General features: G+C 34.3%; 1 protein-coding gene across 1 annotated transcript in view; it reads right to left on the minus strand.

Annotated features, from left to right (window-relative positions):
• Window positions 1-398: 398 nt before the first annotated feature.
• Window positions 399-20,980, minus strand: part of RIPK2 (receptor-interacting serine-threonine kinase 2) — a 29,965-nt gene continuing 9,383 nt past the window's right edge. The window contains exons 5-12 of the mRNA XM_012722825.1: window positions 19,627-19,784; window positions 18,080-18,129; window positions 17,154-17,315; window positions 12,806-12,891; window positions 5,431-5,514; window positions 3,100-3,193; window positions 1,392-1,544; window positions 399-824 (exon numbers count right to left, since the gene is read on the minus strand). Of these exons, the coding sequence (XP_012578279.1) occupies window positions 487-824; window positions 1,392-1,544; window positions 3,100-3,193; window positions 5,431-5,514; window positions 12,806-12,891; window positions 17,154-17,315; window positions 18,080-18,129; window positions 19,627-19,784 (1,125 nt within the window). The 3' untranslated portion in view covers window positions 399-486. The remainder of the gene's footprint in view (window positions 825-1,391; window positions 1,545-3,099; window positions 3,194-5,430; window positions 5,515-12,805; window positions 12,892-17,153; window positions 17,316-18,079; window positions 18,130-19,626; window positions 19,785-20,980) is intronic.

Consider the following 20,980-nt stretch of genomic DNA (forward strand, 5'->3'; position numbering starts at 1 on the left):
TATAAGGTTCAGGTGTGAAACAATTTTTCTAAGAAAAATTCAATAAATAAAAATTTAATAATGTACTTGAATAATAGAGTTTAAAGAACCTGGGTTTGCGTGGTAGGAAGGCTGAACTACATTTTAGGTCTAAAGAGCATATTTCAGAAGGCAAAATTATGTCTTAGACAAATAATAAATAAACCATAAAGAGTGAATGTGAAACATGATATTGTAAGATATTCTTATTTACAAAAACAATTACATTAAAAATTAGTTTTCATTAACCAGAGACAAAGTGTTGATTTAAGAAAATGAAAACTTTCTACTTACATTCATTTAAAAAATACTGCAATGTCATGAAAGGAGACTAATATTTACCTGAAGAAGAAACTTCATAAAAGTTTCTAATACTCATATGGGTTTTATAAAAACAATTTGATCAAAATATCAGAAATATAAAATACTCTTTTATAAAACTGACCTTTCTTCTTGAAAAAGAGTCACTTATAAGCTTTTGTTCTGAAGCAAATTTAAAGATGGTAAGTGAGACACTAAAAGTGTTTCTGGGTAAGGTTGAAGACCCATTTGCCTATTATCTTTCAACTTTTGTACTATAATTTTGGCAAATTCTTCTCCTTGGATATCAGTGATGTCCAGTAGTTGTCTGACTTTTGAGGTCCTTGTAGGTTTAGTACTAACAAGTTCATAGTCCTCCTTCATGATCAAGTCCCTGGACAGCAGGGCATCTAGTGATTGGTTAAGGCAGGCTTCAGTCATCTGGTTCACAATGTCTTCCCTTTTACTCTGGATCCACTGTTGGGCTACACCAGGCTGCAGTCGCTCTGTAGTAAAATAAGGGAAGACAACTAAAAAGGTGAGCACAGATATATAGCTATGAGGAAACTTGCATAAGAAAAGCAGAAAGTGAGAGTCTGCTTTTCATGTAATTATGATTTTCATATGATTATGCCAATGTGGTATATCAATTATTTGGGGTAGATTTTAACTTTCAGGAGCCATTCAAATATTCCTCCCTTTCCATCTTAGAAAAAGGATTGCCTTTTTATCTGTTAAAACTCATAGGCAAAAATCACATTTTATTTTTCAGATATTTTAAAAGAAAAGTTATCTACATATTTGTTAATTAAACAAATAAAAAACTACCTATAAAATAATAGCTCCCCTTAGTAATTCTTTTTTAGCTGGATATTCATAGACATCATTTGGGTCTTTATTACATGCCGGTGTTCATATTACTGAGATTGGAAGTGTTTTTCTACGTAAGATATGCATTTATTATATTGATGGAATAAAGGCAGATAAAAATGTCACTATATGGCACATGCTTTAAACATACTCTTATCAAGTAAATGGCAACATTCAAAAAGTATATTACAGGTAATATTTACCTGAATTTCCCTCAGCTGAGAGTGAATTTATTGCTGAAGAGGGTAGACTGCACTTATGATCACAGAATGTCATTCTCGGAGCTATACAAGCATTACTCTCCCAGCTGTGATTTACTGGACATTGATGCGGCACAGGATATGCTTGTGTTTTTCCTATAAAACATAACATCTTCAGTAAGTATAGAGTATTCTTAGGTATCCCTATTAGCTAAAATGTTAATATTTGAACATACAGAGGCTAATATTCAATGTCTTTTTTTGTCACTGCTTTTCAAGTGAAATCATAAAGCCAAACCAACAAATAAATACTATTTTTTAGAACAAAGGTATATACTGAATGCTTTTACCATATTTCTGTTTGTCTTTATAAATTACAAATCAAAGAATTTTACTTCTGTATCTTCCTGGCTCCTACTATACTTTAAATATTTTCTAAGCCCATAGATGACCCATACTTTTCTACACTCTTTGGTGATCCTAATCAACTTTATGACTTCATCGCCACTTCTCTTTGTAAATCCATGTAATTAAACTTTTTGTTTTCACTGTGTCTACTCTTACATTTTCAGCAGTCTCCTGGCTATCATATGACTGCTAATAAGTATCTCATATACACAGATATTACAAACTTATTCATTGTAACTCCTAGACCTGTTTGAGTTATTATTTCTGTTAGTAGCACCAGTGATCTTTCTCCTTTTTAACAACTTGTTCAGCTTTATCTTTTTCTCTTCCCTCTTGCAAAAGAAAAGTTGTAGTCCTATCAGTATTTCCTATGTAACATCTCTGACACCACTGCTCTCTTCTTGTAATTTCTCATCTTTGCTACAGTAGCTACAGTAATACACTAATAGTTTAATTGGTCTTCCCACCATAAGTCTACTTTTCTTCCTGAAATTCCCTATATATTCCAATTAGGATGAATCTTTCTAAGGCAAAAATTTTATCAGGTATCACCCTTTTTCAAAAACTTGCAAAAGTTGCTCTCTATTCAAATATAAAAGCCCAAATAACAGCCTACTGTTAGAATTTATGATAATATAACTTCATCCTAGTGACCTTTAATCTCCTTTTATTTACCCTCTTGACCTATTAAGCCCAACTACTCACTGTTCTCTGGTTTCTGTGCCTCTATGTTGTTCCTTTGCCTGGATTTCCCATCCTTTGTAACTATAGGTCCAACCTTCAGCCAAATAATTTCTTCATGATGATAACATGATACAGTGGAGTGATATAAAATTATCAAAAGGCTTGGCTTCCAGTCTTGGGTGTGACATTACTAACTATGTAATCCAGAAGTCTTGATCTTAAAAATCTGTAAAATGAGGAATAACTCCCTCACTAAGTTGTTGTTAAGTACTTTGTAAAATATAGTACTCTGCCACAGCTCTACCTTAGCTCCAAATCCACTTCTCTTCCATCAATTTCTGTGTCATATTGCTGGTAACTTAGAAACATTTCTCTTCCTTCTTAGAAGACATTTTTGGTATCACTCTATGGTGTCTGATACAATACATCTAATACTTGAATATATTTTTGAACATCCCACTAGTAGTATCGGACCTTTACACTGTCACTTTTACAAATGAGTTATGAATGTAAGTGAAAGATGTATTTATTCTATACAAACCATCATTTCTTGTCAAGAATATTATCTCAGAAAAAAAAAACAGAAAAATTGCAAGTATTGTCTAAAATATTTACGTACTAGATAAAAAGCAGTTGTCTTGAGGAGCTGACAGGGACCTTGAGGTTATAGAAGAACCACTACTTTTATAGCACTCAGAAGTTCCACATGATTCCTAAAGTAAACAGAGGGAAATTAGGCTTATGGGAAAATTATTTTAAAAGTTACATACAGCTGGCCCTCCCTGATGGCGCAGTGGGTTAAAGCACAGCACTAAGAAGCTGAGGCCACTTCCCCATGAGTTCAACTCCCGCCTGCCCCAGAGGTGATCACATAGCGTGGCAGACCTCTCCTGACCCCTCAGCAGTGTACTTTGTAGATCTGCCTGTTCTGCTCCCCACTCTGTCTCTGGTGAAGCCTCTCGCCACCCCTAAGCTTCTGTATGCACAAATAAATAAATCTTTTTAAAAAAAAAGTTACTTTACTTTACTTTCTAAATAATTATTGCTTTTGGGTTTATTATAAATAATCAAAACTACCTTTGAAGTCAGACACACATATATAGAAAGCAACAATTTTTATATCAACTCAAAATAGGACAATGATTATTATAAATAATTACTTTTTCCAAGATCTCAGAGACTTTTCAGTGGATAAGACATCTGAAACCTGCAACTCTGGTTATTTACTGATTTAAAACAAATACCTATTCCTAGTCTCAGTGCCTCAAGTTCTTTCAACACAGAGGGATGGAAAACCACAAACTAATAGAGAATTTGGTTCTTCTCCCAGCACTGTCATGAAATTATGAATCACTGACAAGGCATTTAAACTTTCTGGCTCTCAGGCCTTTTCTTTTTTTTCTTAAAGATTTATTTTATTTACTCATGCATATAGGAACTCGGGTGCAGGCCAGAGATGCAGGGGGTGAGAGGATTCACCAGAGCAGAGTGGGCAGCAGAATAGACAGATCGACTGAAATACACTGCTGAGAGGAGCAGCAGGTAAGACAGAAGTGTGCTGTGCCATGTGGGTTAGTTCCCTTTCAGGCTTTTTTTTTTTTTTATACAGTATCTGTAATCTGTACTGTAAGTTTCATTTTGGAGGTATAAATAACTTTATAGCTTCAAAAACAATGCACTGTGTTTTAAGGTTTATTTGGAAAGTTTTATACTTTTCTGAGCCTGTAAAATTAGCATTATCATATATTCTTAAAAGAAATTATTAATATGAAGTCTGAATGAATGCTACTAAAAGAAATCTTTTGGGGCCCTCCCTGGTGGTGCAGTGGGTTAAAGCACAGCACTAAGAAGCTAAAGCCACTTCAGCATGAGCTCGATTCCCGCCCCAGAGGTGACCCACATGGTGTGACAGACCTCTCCTGACCTGCCTGCTGCTTGCCTCAGCAGTGTATTTCATCATTTGGCCTATTCTGCTCCCCACTCTGTTTCTGGTGAATCCTCTCACCACTCCTGCACCTCTGGCCTGTACCCCAGTTCTGTATGCATAAATAAATCTTTTTTTAAATTTTTTTTTTTAAAGTTTATTTATGTATACAGAACTGGGGTACAGGCCAGAGGTGCAGGGAAGGTGAGAGGATTCACCAGAGACAGAGTGGGGAGCAGAACAGGCAGGTCAACAAAGTACACTGCTGAGGGGAGCAAGGGCAGGTCAGGAGAGGTCTGCCACTCCATGTGGATCACCTCCAGGACAGGCGGGGATCGAACTCATGCTGAAGTGGCTTTAGCTTCTTAGTGCAGTGCTTTAACCTGCTGCGCCACCAGGGAGGGCCAATAAATCTTTTTTTTTAAAAAGAAATCTTTCCTTTGAATAGCCACAAGATTGTATGTCACATGATTTATAGCCATATTTTATAGTCATTTATTTCCCTTACATTTGATAGCACATAATATGGCAGTGTATTTTCTAGGTGGGTAAGAGAAAAGATAACTCAAGTATCTGAATGCTTGTGAAAATTAGCAGCATCCCCCCAAAACTGATATCCTGTATTGGCATGGGGAAATTAGGTTTCATGCCTTTTTGGATGATTTCATTAACCATGGTAAGATAAGGACAAGGAAGGTATTATAGCCATTTTACATTTGGATAAAAGACATAAAAATAGTGGCAGAAATGTAATCAATGATTTGCCTATATAATTCCCTGTAACAACATTCATCACATAAAACAGTAACAGGGACAGAAATAAATGCCAACAAGAACCAAGAACTGAGATTTGATGTGATAAACACTCAGCTGACAATAAGGAAATCTGGATTTCAAGTTGGAGATTGCCACTGGCTATCTGACAAGCACTTAAATCCTTTAATATCCCATTCATAAAAGCAGTTATACCAAATACTTTTTCTATCCTTTTTATATTTTGAGTTTATCAACATAATTTTTTTTTACCTCCTGTGGGCCATGATTTACAGATATGTTCAAAGATAACTCCATTTTCTTCTTATCACATACGTGAATAATACTTGAAGCACTCTGTAACGGGAAGGAATACATAAATGTACTTTAATTTGGAGGTCATTAGGAAATTACAACTATAATCCACTTAACCTATCTTACATGTTTAGACACATCAATTTCTTTTAGGAAAGAAAATCTAAATCAGTTGAAGATATAATAAATAATATAAAGATAGATACAGTATAGAATACAATAGACAGAAACTTTAAAGAGGCCTCATATTAATTGGCTACATTGAGCAAATTATTGATCTTTTAAGGCTTCATATATAAAAATAGCACCCAGGTGTAGAACTGTTGTAGAGATTAAGATAATGAATATAAAGTTTCTAGTGCAAACTAGATACATAATAAATTTCAGTATGCATTTATCTGTAATTAATCATTTACTGTACTTTAAACACTGTATTTATACATGCTATTATTATTTAAATCTTATAGATAAAATGAGGGCTGGATTATGTAAAGGAGACAGTATATCCTAAACATAAGGTCAATCAGATCTGATTTAGAATCCCAAATACCTGTTTGATCTTGTATATGAGACTTAATCTCAGTTTATGACCTATAAACTAGAGGTAAGAATACTTATATTCTTCAGCGTTATTGTAAGGGTGATTAAAAGTAATATATGCGGCCCTCCCTGGTGGTGCAGCAGGTTAAAGCACAGCACTAAGAAGCTAAAGCCACTTCCACATGAGTTTAATCCCCACCCCAGAGGTGACCCAAATGGCTCCGTAGACCTCTCCTGACTGGCACACTGCTCCCCACAGCAGTGTACTTTAACAATCTGACTGTTCTGCTCCCCATTCTGTCGCTGGTGAGTCCTCTCACCACCCCTGCACCTCTGGCCTGTACCCCAGTTCTGTATGCAGAAATAAATAAATCTTAAAAAAAAAAAATTAGTACATGCAAAAATGCCCTGAGACTATTAGTAAGAATTCAATAAATGGTAGATATTTGCTGATTTATTTAAATGTTAAACTTTTGTACTAAAATCATTAATTTATTCCTAACTCTACAAACCAGGGTTGGATTAGGTGCAATCATTACTGAGAAATTTGAAAACAGTCTGCTTTTATCCCATAAATCAATGCTAACTGCTTTATTATTGGGTTTCTCACCTACCTCTCCCTACTTTATACTTATGAGTGTCTACCACATTATAAGGAAAGGGAATTCTAGTAAGAAGAACTAGTCATCTCAATAATACATACAACATATAATGTACATATAACATATAATATACATATAACATATAATGTACACATAACAATATACACACACAACATATAATATACCTATACAATGCATATTTGTTAAATACACTTTTATGTGAAGTTATGAAATAAGTCTTTGGATCTGTTTCTGTTATATGCCATTTTTCTGTGTTTTTTATACTTATCAAAATACTTCTCATATGTAATATCCTTGAATTAATAGCATCATTTCTTGTAACTGATCATTTATTCCAATTCAAACTGTTTATTAACCAGTGAATGGATTTCAAGGAATGAAATGGGATGTTATGGGGAAAAATTTTGTTTCAGTTTCTACTATTTCAAGATACAGGGATAGTTATCTATAAAAACATAAGTTATAGAACCTGATTCAAAGAACTGAGAAAAATGTAGGAAACTCAAATAAAACAAGTCAACCTAAATAATGATCTATGTTTATTTATTTTTTTTAAAGAAAAATCTTATTAAATCTGTATTCTGTTTTTAGTCCTGCTGTGTAATAGCTTTGTAGGGTGTTATGTAATTAAACTTATTATATACCTCAGTTATCTTATCTATAAAATGCTGGTGATATTTCTGCCCTGCCAGTTACACAGAATTGATATAAGGATTAAAAAAAGAAAAGGAAAACAACTCACAATATCTCAAAGTGACACAACACAGCAACTTAAAAACACCAAAAAAGTAATGTTATTAATGAATGTTTTATAAGTTTTTGAAATACACATTTTAAATTGCTTTATTTAATAAGCCAAATTTTCTTCTAAAAATTAACATTTGAAACATATATTCTAGTATCTAAGTTGTTTGGGAACAAAAAAGAAACTATAATATTTCTCTTCTACTTCATAACCAAGAAAACAGAACTTCCTATCCCCCTTTGCTTGGCAGAAGTAGAGAGAGTTGTGAGGAAAAAAAGATAAAGCAAAAAGAAACATTTTTATATTAAAAAGTGTAGAAATTGGATGCTCTGGAAAAGACTGTAAATGCTCAGAAGGGGGAAAGTCAGTGAAAAGCTATCAAAAAATCAAAACATAGTTCCTAAAAAATCATGTACTAATCTATCACCACTGTCAAATTTTAGTTTGACTAAGGGTAGTGGTTTCCTTTATGCAACTTTCCTTTTAAATCAAAGGTTTTTGTCAACAGACCAGGCAAACCACAATAGCAATGTCAGTACTGTACTGGCATAAGAAAGACCCAAAAATCAATTCAATGGAACAGAATAGAAAATCTAGAAATGACCCCATGTACACATCTGGCTAATTAACATCAAAAGAGCCAAGAAAATATAATAAGGAAAAAACAGTCTCTTCAATAAAAGGTGTTGGAAAAACTTGTCAGTCACATGCAAAAGTGTGAAACTTTACTACCTTACACTAGGCACAAAAGTTAACTCAAAATAGAATAAAGACTTGAATCTAAGATCTAAAAGCATGTAATTCCTAGAAGAAAATGTTAAGTGGAAAGCACCTTAACATTTTGTCTTGGTGATGAATTTTTGGATGACTCCAAAAGCTGAGGCAACAGAAGTCAACTACAGGAAGCTAAAAAGTTTCTGCACAGCAGGGAAAACCATCAACAAAATAAAAAGACAGCCAACCAATTTTTTTTTCAAATGTACAGAAAATCTCTGTATATCAGATATGTATATTTGATAAAGGATTAATGTCCAAAATGTTTTGAAGAGCTCATACAACTAAACAAAACAACAAAAATTGGTTAAAAAATGGACAAAAGAAAAAAAAATGGACAAAAAATGTAAGAGGCTTTTTTTTCTCCCAAAGAAGACACATATATAGATGATGAGCAAATACATGAAAAAAGCAAATACAACACCACTAATAATCTGGGAAACACAAGTGAAAAACACTATGAGGTATCACCTCATAACTGTCAGAATGGCTATAATCAGAAAGACAACAAATGAGGTAGTAGAAAAAGGGAACCCTGTCTACCACTGGTAAAAATGTATACTGGTATAACCACTAACAAAAACAGTGTGGTGGTTTTACAAAAATTAAAAAATAGAGCTACCACATGACCCAGAAATACTCAAGAAGTCCTACTGTGGGCATTCATTGGTGAAACCAAAAACATTAATTTGAAAAGATATATGCACCTTCAAGGAAAAAAAATGTATTCAAATCTGACACAGAGCTTCTATAACCACAGAAATTTCTTAAGTAATGAGAGCTGCAAAGATGTCTTTTGTTAGATGAGTGATTAACTTTTGAACAAAGACATAGGTGGTTGTCAAGGAAGTCAATCATGTGATTAGAAAAATTGTAACTTTCAGTAGCCTCTCCACTCGCAACTTCTAGGGTGGGAGTGGGCTGCAGTTTGAATCTTTGAATCAATGGTTAATAATCTAATCAATCATGATTATGTAGTGAAGGCTCTACAAAAACAAAAAGGATAGGGATTTGGAGAAAGTGGTACACTTGGAGAGAGCATGGATGCTCCATACCATTTCTTCATACCTTACCCTATGTGCATGGCTTCCAACTGGATGTTAACCAGCGGCCTTTATCTTAATCCATTTTTTTTAAAGATTTATTTATTTATGCATACAGAACTGGGGTACAGGCCAGAGGTGCAGGGGTGGCGAGAGGCTTCACCAGAGACAGAGTGGGGAGCAGAACAGGCAGATCAACGAAGTACACTGCTGAGAGGAGCAGCGGGCGGGTCAGGAGAGGTCTGCCACGCCATGTGGTCTCCTCTGGGGCAGGCGGGAATCGAACTCATGCAGAAGTGGCTTTAGCTTCTCAGTGCTGTGCTTTAACCCGCTGCGCCACCAGGGAGGGCCCCTTAATCCATTTTTAATAAACCAATAATCCATTAAGTAAAAAAACAAAAACAAAAACAAAATATAACTATGAATATGGTGCCAGGTGTTAATTAGATTCAATGCAGTGATCATTTCACTATCTATACAAATATTGAATCATTAAGTTGTACTATAAGTTAGTTATATGCTAATTATATCTAAAAAATATATCATGAGATTCTTGAGATTTTGCACAGTTATATGTTCAGTAAAAATTTACTTTCTAAACATGTAAATAAATAAATGAATATCTGAGTGTAAAGCACTCCAACTTTATCACCTGACATCAAACATTTGGCTGTCATATATAGAAACTTCTGCCTCTCCTTTGGGCTAGGAAAAGACGATCTGCTTTTCTGTAACTTCTAAATGGTGGTTATAAGTTGAATGTGGTTTGTTCTTGTGGGGTTTTTTGTTTGTTTTGAGAACCAGAGTTATTTGGCAGTTGCAAACACATAATTGTTCTTTATTCTGCCAGGGTGTTAACCTGAGCTGGTTATTCTTTTGCCATTTGTTATTTACTGATAGTCAAAGACATGAAAGGATGAATATAAACATCTGTCCTTTTGGAAACAAAGTTGAAGTTAAAAAAAAAAATATATGGAAAGGAAACTTGGGCTAATAGAATGAACATTTCCAGTAGGATGAAAGAAAAGCCTCAGTAGGAAAGAGATTGGGTTTTCCTGCCCAGGTTTGGGTTTTTTAGGATTCCCACCCTGATGGGTCAGTGGCACTCAAACATTTTGTCCAGTGGCACCAGGTGGAGCTAGCTGTCCCTCCATTTGCTGCCCAATAATTCATTTGTCATTACTGGGGAGGGAGTGTCCAGTATATCATATGGACTTGTCCATTGTGTATTGTGGAGTATATGTAGAAGCCATTTTAAAGTCTAAAGTGCTATTCAAATGTATGGTATTATTATTTACACTATTTCCAATGATGATTACAATACATTATATCCTGTACTGAATTTAAAGGGTTTTTCTAAAATACAGAAAATGTCCAATATCCTGCTTGACTTTATAGCTGCTAATGGCAGAGGACTGGGGGAAATGCCTTACAACACATTGACTACGAATCAGTGTGACTTATCTGCAAAGTCCTAGAGGAGCTATTAGAATTGACTAGAAGGTAAAAAAAGCACAGGTACTTTTTGGCAACTGTAATAGGCACTTGATTTTCAAAGCCATTTTCACCCTTACCCCAGATAGACTGTCTTGAGATTTATGCATCACACCACATGCCTATGAAAATGGCTCATATCAAAATAACTGTTCTCAAGGATGTGGAGAAAAAACAACCCTCATATACTACTGGTAGGAATATAGATTCATCTAGCTCATAGGAAAACAATTTGGAGATTACTCAAAATATTAAAGATGGATCTACTAGATGATTCAGCAATTTTACTCCTAGGTATATATCAAAAGGTTGCAAAAACACTAATTCAGATGATAAGTGCATTCCTATCTTCACTGTAGTACTGTTTATAAGAGCCAAGGTATGGACACAACCTAAGTTGGATGAGAAGATTAGGAAAATATATATGTACACAATGGAATACTACTCAGCTATCAAAAAGATAAATGTTTATCATATGTGACAAGGTGAATGAAACTGGAAGAGATTAGGCTAAGTAAAAAAAGTGAAAAGGAGAAAGGCAACGCCACTTGTATTTGGAATATAGAATAACAAACAAACAAAAAGGGGTCAGATAGAACCAAACCAGTCCTAACAATCTATTGATAACTTTACAATTGAGGACACCCAAAATGGAGGGAAAGAAAAGGAATTTCTGTCAGTCCTATGCTTTAAGCAAATTAGCAATTTAGGATAGTCTTTGAGAATTAGAATCCAATCTAAATTATATACATGATAACATGGTACAAATGGAATACATTCAGCACGAAATACCTGCCATACCTTACCAGGCATATTGTCACTAATTTAGAAACTAATCTGTTGGTTATGAAATATAACATCAGGGACAGCAGTTGGGATAAAATTTTCTGGGAAAATGTGCTTTCCTTCCCAGTGGAGATATTTAAACACTCTCCTTTCATTAGAATTGAAGAAGATTTTCAGGCCAGTGTGGGCAGATAACTGAGAATACTCTAATCAGATTGCTTGCAAAAGGCCATGATAATGTTTCAGGATATCAGCAAAGAAATTGATTAAAAAAAATCTCTCGATGCCAAATATTCCCCAAGGTCTTAGACCAGCTCTGCAACAGCCTACTCCAAAACCAGTTTTAGCCCAGTATCTGCTTTTAAGCTAGGAAAGAAAAACCAAAATTTCATTGAGAGGTTGAAGAGGCTGGTTGATGAGAATTTATCATGGGAAGGGCATTTTTTTATCCAGACACCTTAAACCAAATAAGATGTATTGCAGAGATTTTCTCTGGGAACTTGATGGTGACACCTGGATTTGGGGGGACACTTGTCCTTTTTAAAAAAAAAAAGAGAGGCAAGCAATGCCACTGAGTGATAAATAGTTGATTACTCGTTTATAACCCAAAAGTTTGCTAGCAGCCAATTACTTTTATCCTAACTCAAATGCAATTTAACTAAACTCAGCAAGTATTGAACTAGGATTTCTTTGTCTTCAAAGGACTGCAGTTACTTTTTAGACAAATTTTGATAAATTAAGAAAACCAAGCATTAAACTTCCCTTCAATTGGTTTTCTGATCTGTAAGTGGCAGAATGAGTAAATAAGACAACTGTTCTAGGGCAGTTCATATCACCAGCTACTTTAGTCTATGTAACATAATAAAAACACTTATTATGGCCTCAATTATTAATAAAAATTCTATAGTTTAGCATGATAATAAATCCCAGAAAAACCCAAACACACTGAATAAAAGGTAGTACAAGAACAAAAACATCCATTATTACTTTCTATATATTAAAGCCTCACAGATTTGTGGAATTAAAAAATTATAGAGATTTAGAGTATTTACTGTATACAACTGGCACTCATTACATCTTTTAAATTTATATTTGATATATGGATCTTTGAAAATCTAGAGATTATAATATAAATGAAATGGGAAAAGCTCTTTTGTGACAAAGGAAAGCTAGTATGCACAGTCTTTGGTAAACTCTCCTTCCCAATACTGTAGCCTGTATCTGTGTAAAGTATATGGATAAAAAATAAACTACATTAAACAAGAAGCCCAATAAGTAATGTATATGATTTAAGGTTCTAATTTCTTGAATTTCATTCAACAATTTACCTTTGTTTTCTTTAGTTGAATGACAGCTTCATGAAAAGTTATCTCTTCAAATGTTCTCAGAACTGGCTCAAGTTCTATTAAACATTCTAAATAAGAAAAAAAAAAGACCGAATAGTTTGTAATTATTAAATTAAAAAACATAACAATTAAGTGATAGGGTTCTGAGTCAATATCTAAGATGATTACATTTAACTGTCTTGAGAGCCTTTACTATAGCTATGAATGAACAGACATAGAGATCAATAGAATCAAACTAGGTTTCTAAAAATAAGCCCTTACAATTAATGCAAATTTTTGACAAAGTTCTAAGAAATCCAGTATTTGAGGGGTCTCCCTGGTGGCTCAGGGGTTAAAGTCCCAAGCTACCAAGCTATTGCCAGCCACCGCAGCATGAGATTGCTCCTTGGCAAAGGAGCTAACCCACATGGTGCAGCAGACTTCTCCTGTCTACCTGTTTCTCCCATCAGCAGTGTATTTCAGTAGGTCTACCTGTTTTGCTTCCTACTCTGTCTCTGGTGAATCCTCTAAACCCCCTTCCCATACTCCATCCCTGCACTTCTGGCCTATGGCCCAGTTCTTGTATGCACAAATAAATATATTTTTTTAAAAAAAAGAGAGAGAAATTCAATGGGTGAACAGGTAGTGTTTTGAACACATGGTACTAGGACAGTTGGAAAGCCACATGGAAAAATAAATTTAGACTCTTACCTCATTCCATACATAGAACTAACTTGAAGTGGGTCATGCACCTAAATGTAAATATAGGAGAAAATCTTCATGTCCTTGGGTAGACAAAGAATTCTTAGATATGACATAAAAACAGGACCAATAATAAAACTGATAATTGGACTTCAAAAATATTGGAAGCTGTTGTACTTCAAAATATGCTACTAAGAAAAATAGAAAGACAGCCTGAGAGAATTGTTTCTGCACATCATGCAGTTACTAAAAGACTTAAATCTGAAACATATACAGATCTCTGTCTACAAATTAAAAAGGCAACTTAATTAAAAAATGGGAAAAGACTGAATTTCACCAAGGGAGATACATAAGTATCTTAAAAACATAAAAATATATTTAATGTCAGTAGACATTTCAAAATGCAAATTAAATATGAAATAATACTTCATATTCAATCATATTGCTATAAATAAAAGGAGAACCACAAGTATCAAGAGTGTTAGTAGAAAAATAAAAGGAGAACTACAAGTATCAAGAGTGTTGTAGAAAAATCCACATCAATAATCCACTTTAGAAAACAATTTGACAGTTTCTTAAAAAGGAAAGATTAACATACAACCCAACAATTCCACTCACAAGTAGTTATTTAAGCATGTTCACACTAAGACTAGCATATTCAGAGTCATAGCAGCTGTCAGGTGATCTAGTAGACATGGAGATACAGGCAGAGTACATGATGAGAAAGTATATCAGGAATAGGATTCTGGAAAGGAAAAGTGGTATTGAGAACACAACTAGTTCTACTTATATTTGTGTAGGTTTATAGATACTTTTCTCCATGAAAGATGGATAAACTGTACAACTAAGTTTATAGATCTGCTAATGGAATTATGAAAGAATTCTCTCTCATGGTTTCTATTTTCTCAATGTAGTGTGAACAGATCATCAGTTCAAAGGAAAAATGGTGTACAAAGTGAAGGTTTAAGAAGAGATACTAAGGTATGTGTATCACTCATCTTTTCTTCCCAAGTTCAAAATCTCTAAGAAAAGTCATAGACCAAAGAAAGAAGGTGATCAAATATCACCTTAAAGAGTGATAATGTTATTCGGAGAAAATACCTTTAGCTCTGTAGCCCATAGGCTTCATAATACTTTACCCCTGCAGTCGACAGCTTTACTCACTCAGTCACAGGTCTCACCGTGCTTACACATGAGGGAGCAGAAAAATGTGCGTCCTTAAACATGCTGACTTCTAAAAGAAGGAGAAAACTAAGAAGAACTCACATACACATGTTTTCTCCAAAATTAATAAATGAGGTAAGAAGTCTGAAAAGGAGTAACTGAAGAAAAGACAAAAGCTGAAATGCTCTACCTATTATCTATTTTCCTTCTTGGGGACTGAAGTGGGAATTTCAACCTCATTTTGGAAACATGAAGAATCAAACTTGTGTGTCATTTCCAGCAGGACAAGATGATAATCTACGACAGTAATTCTCAAATTTTGGATCTTGGGATTCTTCAAGATTGTTGATTACCTCAAAGAAGCTTTGTGTATGTGAGTTATATCTATTGGTAGTTACTAAATTAGAAATTAAAACAGAAGAATATATGAGAACACACTGTGTTATCTGTTGAAATAATGATATCACACCTCTGGAAAAATCAATTACACACTTATGAGAGAAGAGTAAAAATGGGGAAATACTACCTAGCATTTATTATTTTGAAAACAGCAGTGATTTTGTGAACCCTTTATATCAAGGACCAACCCTTGTACTCCCACCTGTTTCCCAGGGTTTCTGCACTATTATACTTTAAGGATAGCTGATCTATGGTAATGGAATAGCAGATGTATATGAGAAGCATAACAGAATTGCTAAGTAGTGTTCAGTCCCAGTTTTGGCCATTAATTTGCAGAAATCAGTGACTTCTACTTCAAGTCAAAATGGAATAATAGTAAATTATTTACTTTCCTGATTTAAGCAACTAAAAAGCCTGACAAAACATATGAAACAGTGAATGTTTTTAAGACAGTGGGTATCAGGCAACAAAGAACAGTGATCTCTTAAGATATGGGAAACAAATGAGATGAACTTTAAGATTCCCTGGATTACTGCCTTGAGAAAATTTCTAATTACAGCACAAGGAGAAGGGAGTGAAGTAAAGCTTGGTGGACATTCAGAGTTGAAGAGATGAGGCTGAGAGTCTTGGTAAACCAAAGCATATAGGTTCACAGGAGAGTATCAGAGAGAAGGGGACGTGCAAAGAGAGAGAACTTCAGAGATCTGAAGAATGTTTCCCACAAGTATTAAGCAATATGAATAATGTAGTGTGCAAAAGTAAGTCAAAAGCCAAGGTCTTAAATGAACAAGAAAGAAAAAAAAAACAGGAACTTCACAGAGAAGTATTGCCCAATGGCATATTCCTTCAGAAGAACTAGAACTTTTAGGGAATGGTGAAGAAATTACTATTGGAAGTGGCAATGGGGACAGATGGGGGTATATTCCCTTCCTCATGGCTCTAGGAAATAGAAGATAAAATGTGAATATATTATTTTTATCAACTTTACTTTTATTAAGCATAAAAAATGGTGAGCACTGGACAGTTTTTAATGGAAAATATTTTGTCATTGCTTTTTTTAGTTGGAATGAAGATTCCCAGTTTGTATCTTTTCAGTCTTTTTTAATGGACTCTTATAATGCAAAAATTTAAGTTTTATCTAAGTCCAATTACCGGTTTTTTTCAAAATGGAGCTTGCTATTGATGTCACATCTAAGAATTCTTTACCTTGCCCAAGGTGTTGAAGATTCTCTTCTACATTTACATTTATATTTAGGTGAAGATCCATTCTACTTCTGAAATAATTCTTAATTTTATCAAATTTTTCCTTCAGGATTACCACCTTAATAAGGAAAATCCTGCAAGAACCTCCTAGCTGCTCTTTGCTTCCATTCTTCCCCTTCTCCAATTATTTACCATGCAACAGCATCAGTTTCTTCTAAACTTAAAGTAGATCATGCCACCTTCCTACAATACACTTTAATGGTCATCTATTGTACTTGGAATATGTACCATTTTAATGATAGCTATAGCCTCTTCTCTCCCCTCTAATCCCTTCTCATATTATTCCCTTCCTTGCTCATTATATTCTAGCTATGTGTACCTTTCTTTTTTGTTCCTTACAAATACTAAAGTTTTCTCTTCTAGTCTCAGGGTCTTTGCCCTTGCTGTTTTTCTCTGCTTGAAATACTCTTCCTTTAGCTTTTGAATGGCTGGCTGCTTCCCAAACTTCCAATTTCATTTCAAATTTTTACTTCTATGTAAAAGGCTTTTTACACTTCCCTAGCTACTATATTATTGGGCTTACACTTTAACAATTTATCTTATCTCATCTCAGTATGTGCCAAATGGTAAGTGGGTCAATAAATATTCTTTAAATACATGAGTGGAATGATAACTTCTATCAAATGATTTTTCTGTTATGAATTCTCAATTCTGTTCTAGAAACAGTTACCCCTTTATAAATGCTATGAATAACAAGAATAAAGAGAATTTTTAAAAAGTATATCATCTATCTTCCATACTTATTCAAAAATTCTTTAATTTTAATTAAGTATATCTGTTACTTTCACAACTTAAAAGGTTCAGGTTAAAACTATACACTCACTCAAGAAAGATGGTCTCTCATCTGGATTTTGTGCCCATCCACTTTGTATTAAAGAGATCATAAGTGCTCGATGAGGTATATCAAATGGCAGGCTTTCTTCATTAGTGTCAGGCCGATGTCCTTGTGACACACTATACATAATCTGCAAAGGATTGGTGACTTCTGCCAAAACAAACATATGTCATTCACTAGAAATATACTATTCAAAGTGAAAATCTTAAAATTTGGGAGTAATTCATTATACCATTTTCTGTCAAAGGAATACAAAGATCCCAGTCATTACCAGACTTTTCTACCTCCTTCCTGTGGGAGAAATTTGTATTCTCATTAATTTTGTACTGGATCATATAATTTAAGTTGGCCATGAAACACAAATAGAAAAGAATAAAACAGACCTCAGGGCTAAACAGAAACTCAATGAAAAAGCGCTACTGCAGTTAATCCCCTCATGTCAATGATAAATTAATGTTTATTTTTAAGCTGAGATTTTAAGATTGTTGACAGCACACTGACCTATACAAAACTCAAAAATAAAGTTTAAATTATTTATCAGTGTTTACTGGTCTTTACAGAAGGACCACTAAATAAATGTTTATATAAATAATTTCATAGCTAAAAGAAATCTTAGGTTCAGGAATTAAAAATTTTCATTTTGCAGATAAAAAATGAGAATAGAAGAGCTTTAGTGAATTTATCATAGAGCTAAATCTTGTCAGTACAAGAATTAGAATGTACATTTTTCTGATCCTTAATTAAGCATACCTTCTACTATACAGTGCATTTATGAGTGTAAATTATTATGCTTTTATAGCATATTTTCCATAAAATGAATGGTAAGCAGATTTAAAATAAAATGAACCATAGATAATTCTGAGTGTCGCCTACCAAGTAATGTTACCTAGATAAGAAAGTCAAAGTATACTTACCTTCAAAGGGCTGTTTTCTGGATAAAACTTCCCATGTGATAACTGCATAGCTGTTTAATATAAAAATATATACATATAGTACATTATAAACTAAAAATGCGTAATAAATTAAAGTAGTATGAAATTTAAAAGCTTAACTAAAGTAACTTCTTAAAGTGGTAAGGCCCTAAGATGTCCAAAAAAGAAGTACACCTGAGTAGATAAATGTATATAGTTTGCTTTGAAAGGAAGTTATCTTAACCTGAAAAAAAGGTAATTATTATAATAAAAACTTAAAGTTACAGGCAAAGATAACTTGTGATAATCATTCCTAAACAGCTATATAAGCTATGTCCCCTAATTACATGGTTTTATTATTCACACCAAATAAAGACCAATTTAAAAACCTGGCATATGTAGTCTTAGTGACCATTTTATCCTCATTTGAGAATTATCTTCTTTGCTAGTGGTAAGTATTAGCCACAAACAGTTTCTCTCCCTCCACCATAGTTATAGATGATAAAAATCCTGAGTATTATATGTCTTACATTTAAGGATTTTTTATTTTTTTAAGATTTATTTATTTATTCATACAGAACTGGGGTACAGGCCAGAGATGTGGAGGGTGAGAGGATTCACCAGGGACAGAGTGGGGAGCAGAACAGGCCGATCTACGAAGTACACTGCTGAGGGGAGCAGCGGGCGGGTCAGGAGAGGTCTGCCACACCATGTGGATCTCCTCCGGGGCAGGTGGGAATCGAACTCATGCGAAAGTGGCTTAGGCTTCTAAGTGCAGCGCTTTAACCCGCTGCGCCACCAGGGAGGGTCCAAGGATTTTTTTTTTAAGATTTATTTATTTATGCTTACAGACCTGGGATACAGGCCGGACGTGAGAGGATTCACCAGAGACAGAGTGGGGAGGAGAATAGGCAGATAGACAAAATATACTGCTGAGGGTAGCAGCAGGCAGGTCAGAAGAGGTCTACCATGCCATGTGAGTCAGCTCCCTGACGGGGGATTGAACTAGTGCTGCAAAGCACTCATAATGAGGTGCTTTAACCCATTGTGCCACTAGGGAGAGTCCTTTTTTAAAGGATTTATAACAGCAGTTTTAAGTAAGGCATTTCTTTTCTTTTTTTGAAGATTTTCTTATTTATGCATACAGAACTGGGGTACAGGGGTACAGGAGTACAAGGGCAGTGAGAGGCTTCATCAGAGATAGAGTGGGGGGCAGAACAGGTTGACTGATGAAGTACACTGCTGATGAGAGCAGTGGGTGGGTCAGGAGAGGTCTGCTGCACCATGTGGTCACCTTCCAGGCGGGGATTGAACTCATAATGAAGTGGCTTTAGCTTCTCAGAACTGTGCTTTACCCCACTGTGCCACCAGAGAGGGCCCTAAGGCATTTCTAATTTGAAAAAAATATTAACCACTGTGGTGTCTAATTTATTTTTACCACACTTATGAGAGAAGAACTAAAACTGTTTTAAAATGTAGTAACAAAATTCTGACTGATTAATCTTATTTTTTAGATAATATTATCTCTAAGCAAAAGGAATACACTTTACCTATATATATCATGTTTGACACTGGCCCTTGATTTTTGTCCAGGTTCATAGTTTTCAGGTGGCATGTAGATAATTGTCCCTCCTTCTGGTGCAGATTTACTATTTCGTGATTGTGAGAGGGACATCATACGCCATTTTGATAAACCAAAATCTGCAATCTGAAAGGGAAAATAAATAATTGAATTTAAAATTTTCTTCAAAAATATCCAAGAATTGACTGGGATATGAAACCAAGAAAATTTTATAAAGATAATAAAATCCAAGTAGATTGAAAATTTATGGAGTGCAAGTTTCACATTATCTTACATAATATAGATAAATGATACCTTATATAAATATGTATGTGTGTGTGTATATGTATTTATTTATTTACTTAAGGTTATGAGGAATACGTGAAAATACCTCCATGATGTTTTCAGTGCTCTTTGTGAGAGACAGAATGGAAAGTTCTACAGGATATGAGAAAAGAAAATGTCACTCTTGTTTTTAAGAAGGAAAAAGAAATAACTGATTTTGCAAATTGATACATTGGTAGGAGATGATTTTCAAGCTCTTAAAAAACAGAAAATTTTATAAAAGGAATTCTTTATGGGTAATTAATGAGTCGGCAAAAATTAATGAAAACTCTAGTTAATTTAATCAAAGATGATACCAAGCTGGTGGAGAGACAGTCTCAACCCCTATATACAGAAATAATGTTCAAAAATAATGAGGCTGACATGATCACTCAATCTAACATGATAAAATCTGCTGAAGTCCAGAAAGCATTCTAGAAAGTACATTAAGGAAATGAGGCTGGGCAACAGTACATGAAAAAACAGGGCTATTTGTTGACACTAGCCTAACTTGAATATTGTGATATAGCATCTGTTCCCCAAAAATAATGAATTTTGAAAGAAATAAGGCCACGGAAATCACAATTCTATTACATTCTACATTCACCAAATCATATCAAAAAGTATTTTTTTCTATTCTGTAGATCAAAATTTAAGAGAGATTTAAACAAAGATGTATCTGTGAACCTGGAATTAAAACCCATCTAATAAGAAAACTGGTTGAAGGAATTAACAATATTTAGCAGGGAAGCCAAAACACAAGTGTCAGTGAGGAGTTGGGAGTATAGCTATATTCAAATATCAGAAGGACTATCACGTGGAAATGACATCTCTGTAATGACAAAACTACAGAGATGGAAAACAAGTTAGTTATTTTTCAGGGGTCTAGAATGTGGAGGAAGGAGCTGATTACAACTAAATGGAGTAGCATGAACAGTCCTTCTATAGATTAGTGCTGTATCTTGATTTCTCTGGTGGTTACACAAATTTAAATGTGACAACAGAATTACATACAGGCA

Source organism: Condylura cristata, unplaced genomic scaffold, assembly GCF_000260355.1.
Source record: "Condylura cristata isolate star-nosed mole 26May11 unplaced genomic scaffold, ConCri1.0 scaffold00009, whole genome shotgun sequence".
NCBI classification, from domain to species: Eukaryota; Metazoa; Chordata; class Mammalia; order Eulipotyphla; family Talpidae; genus Condylura; species Condylura cristata.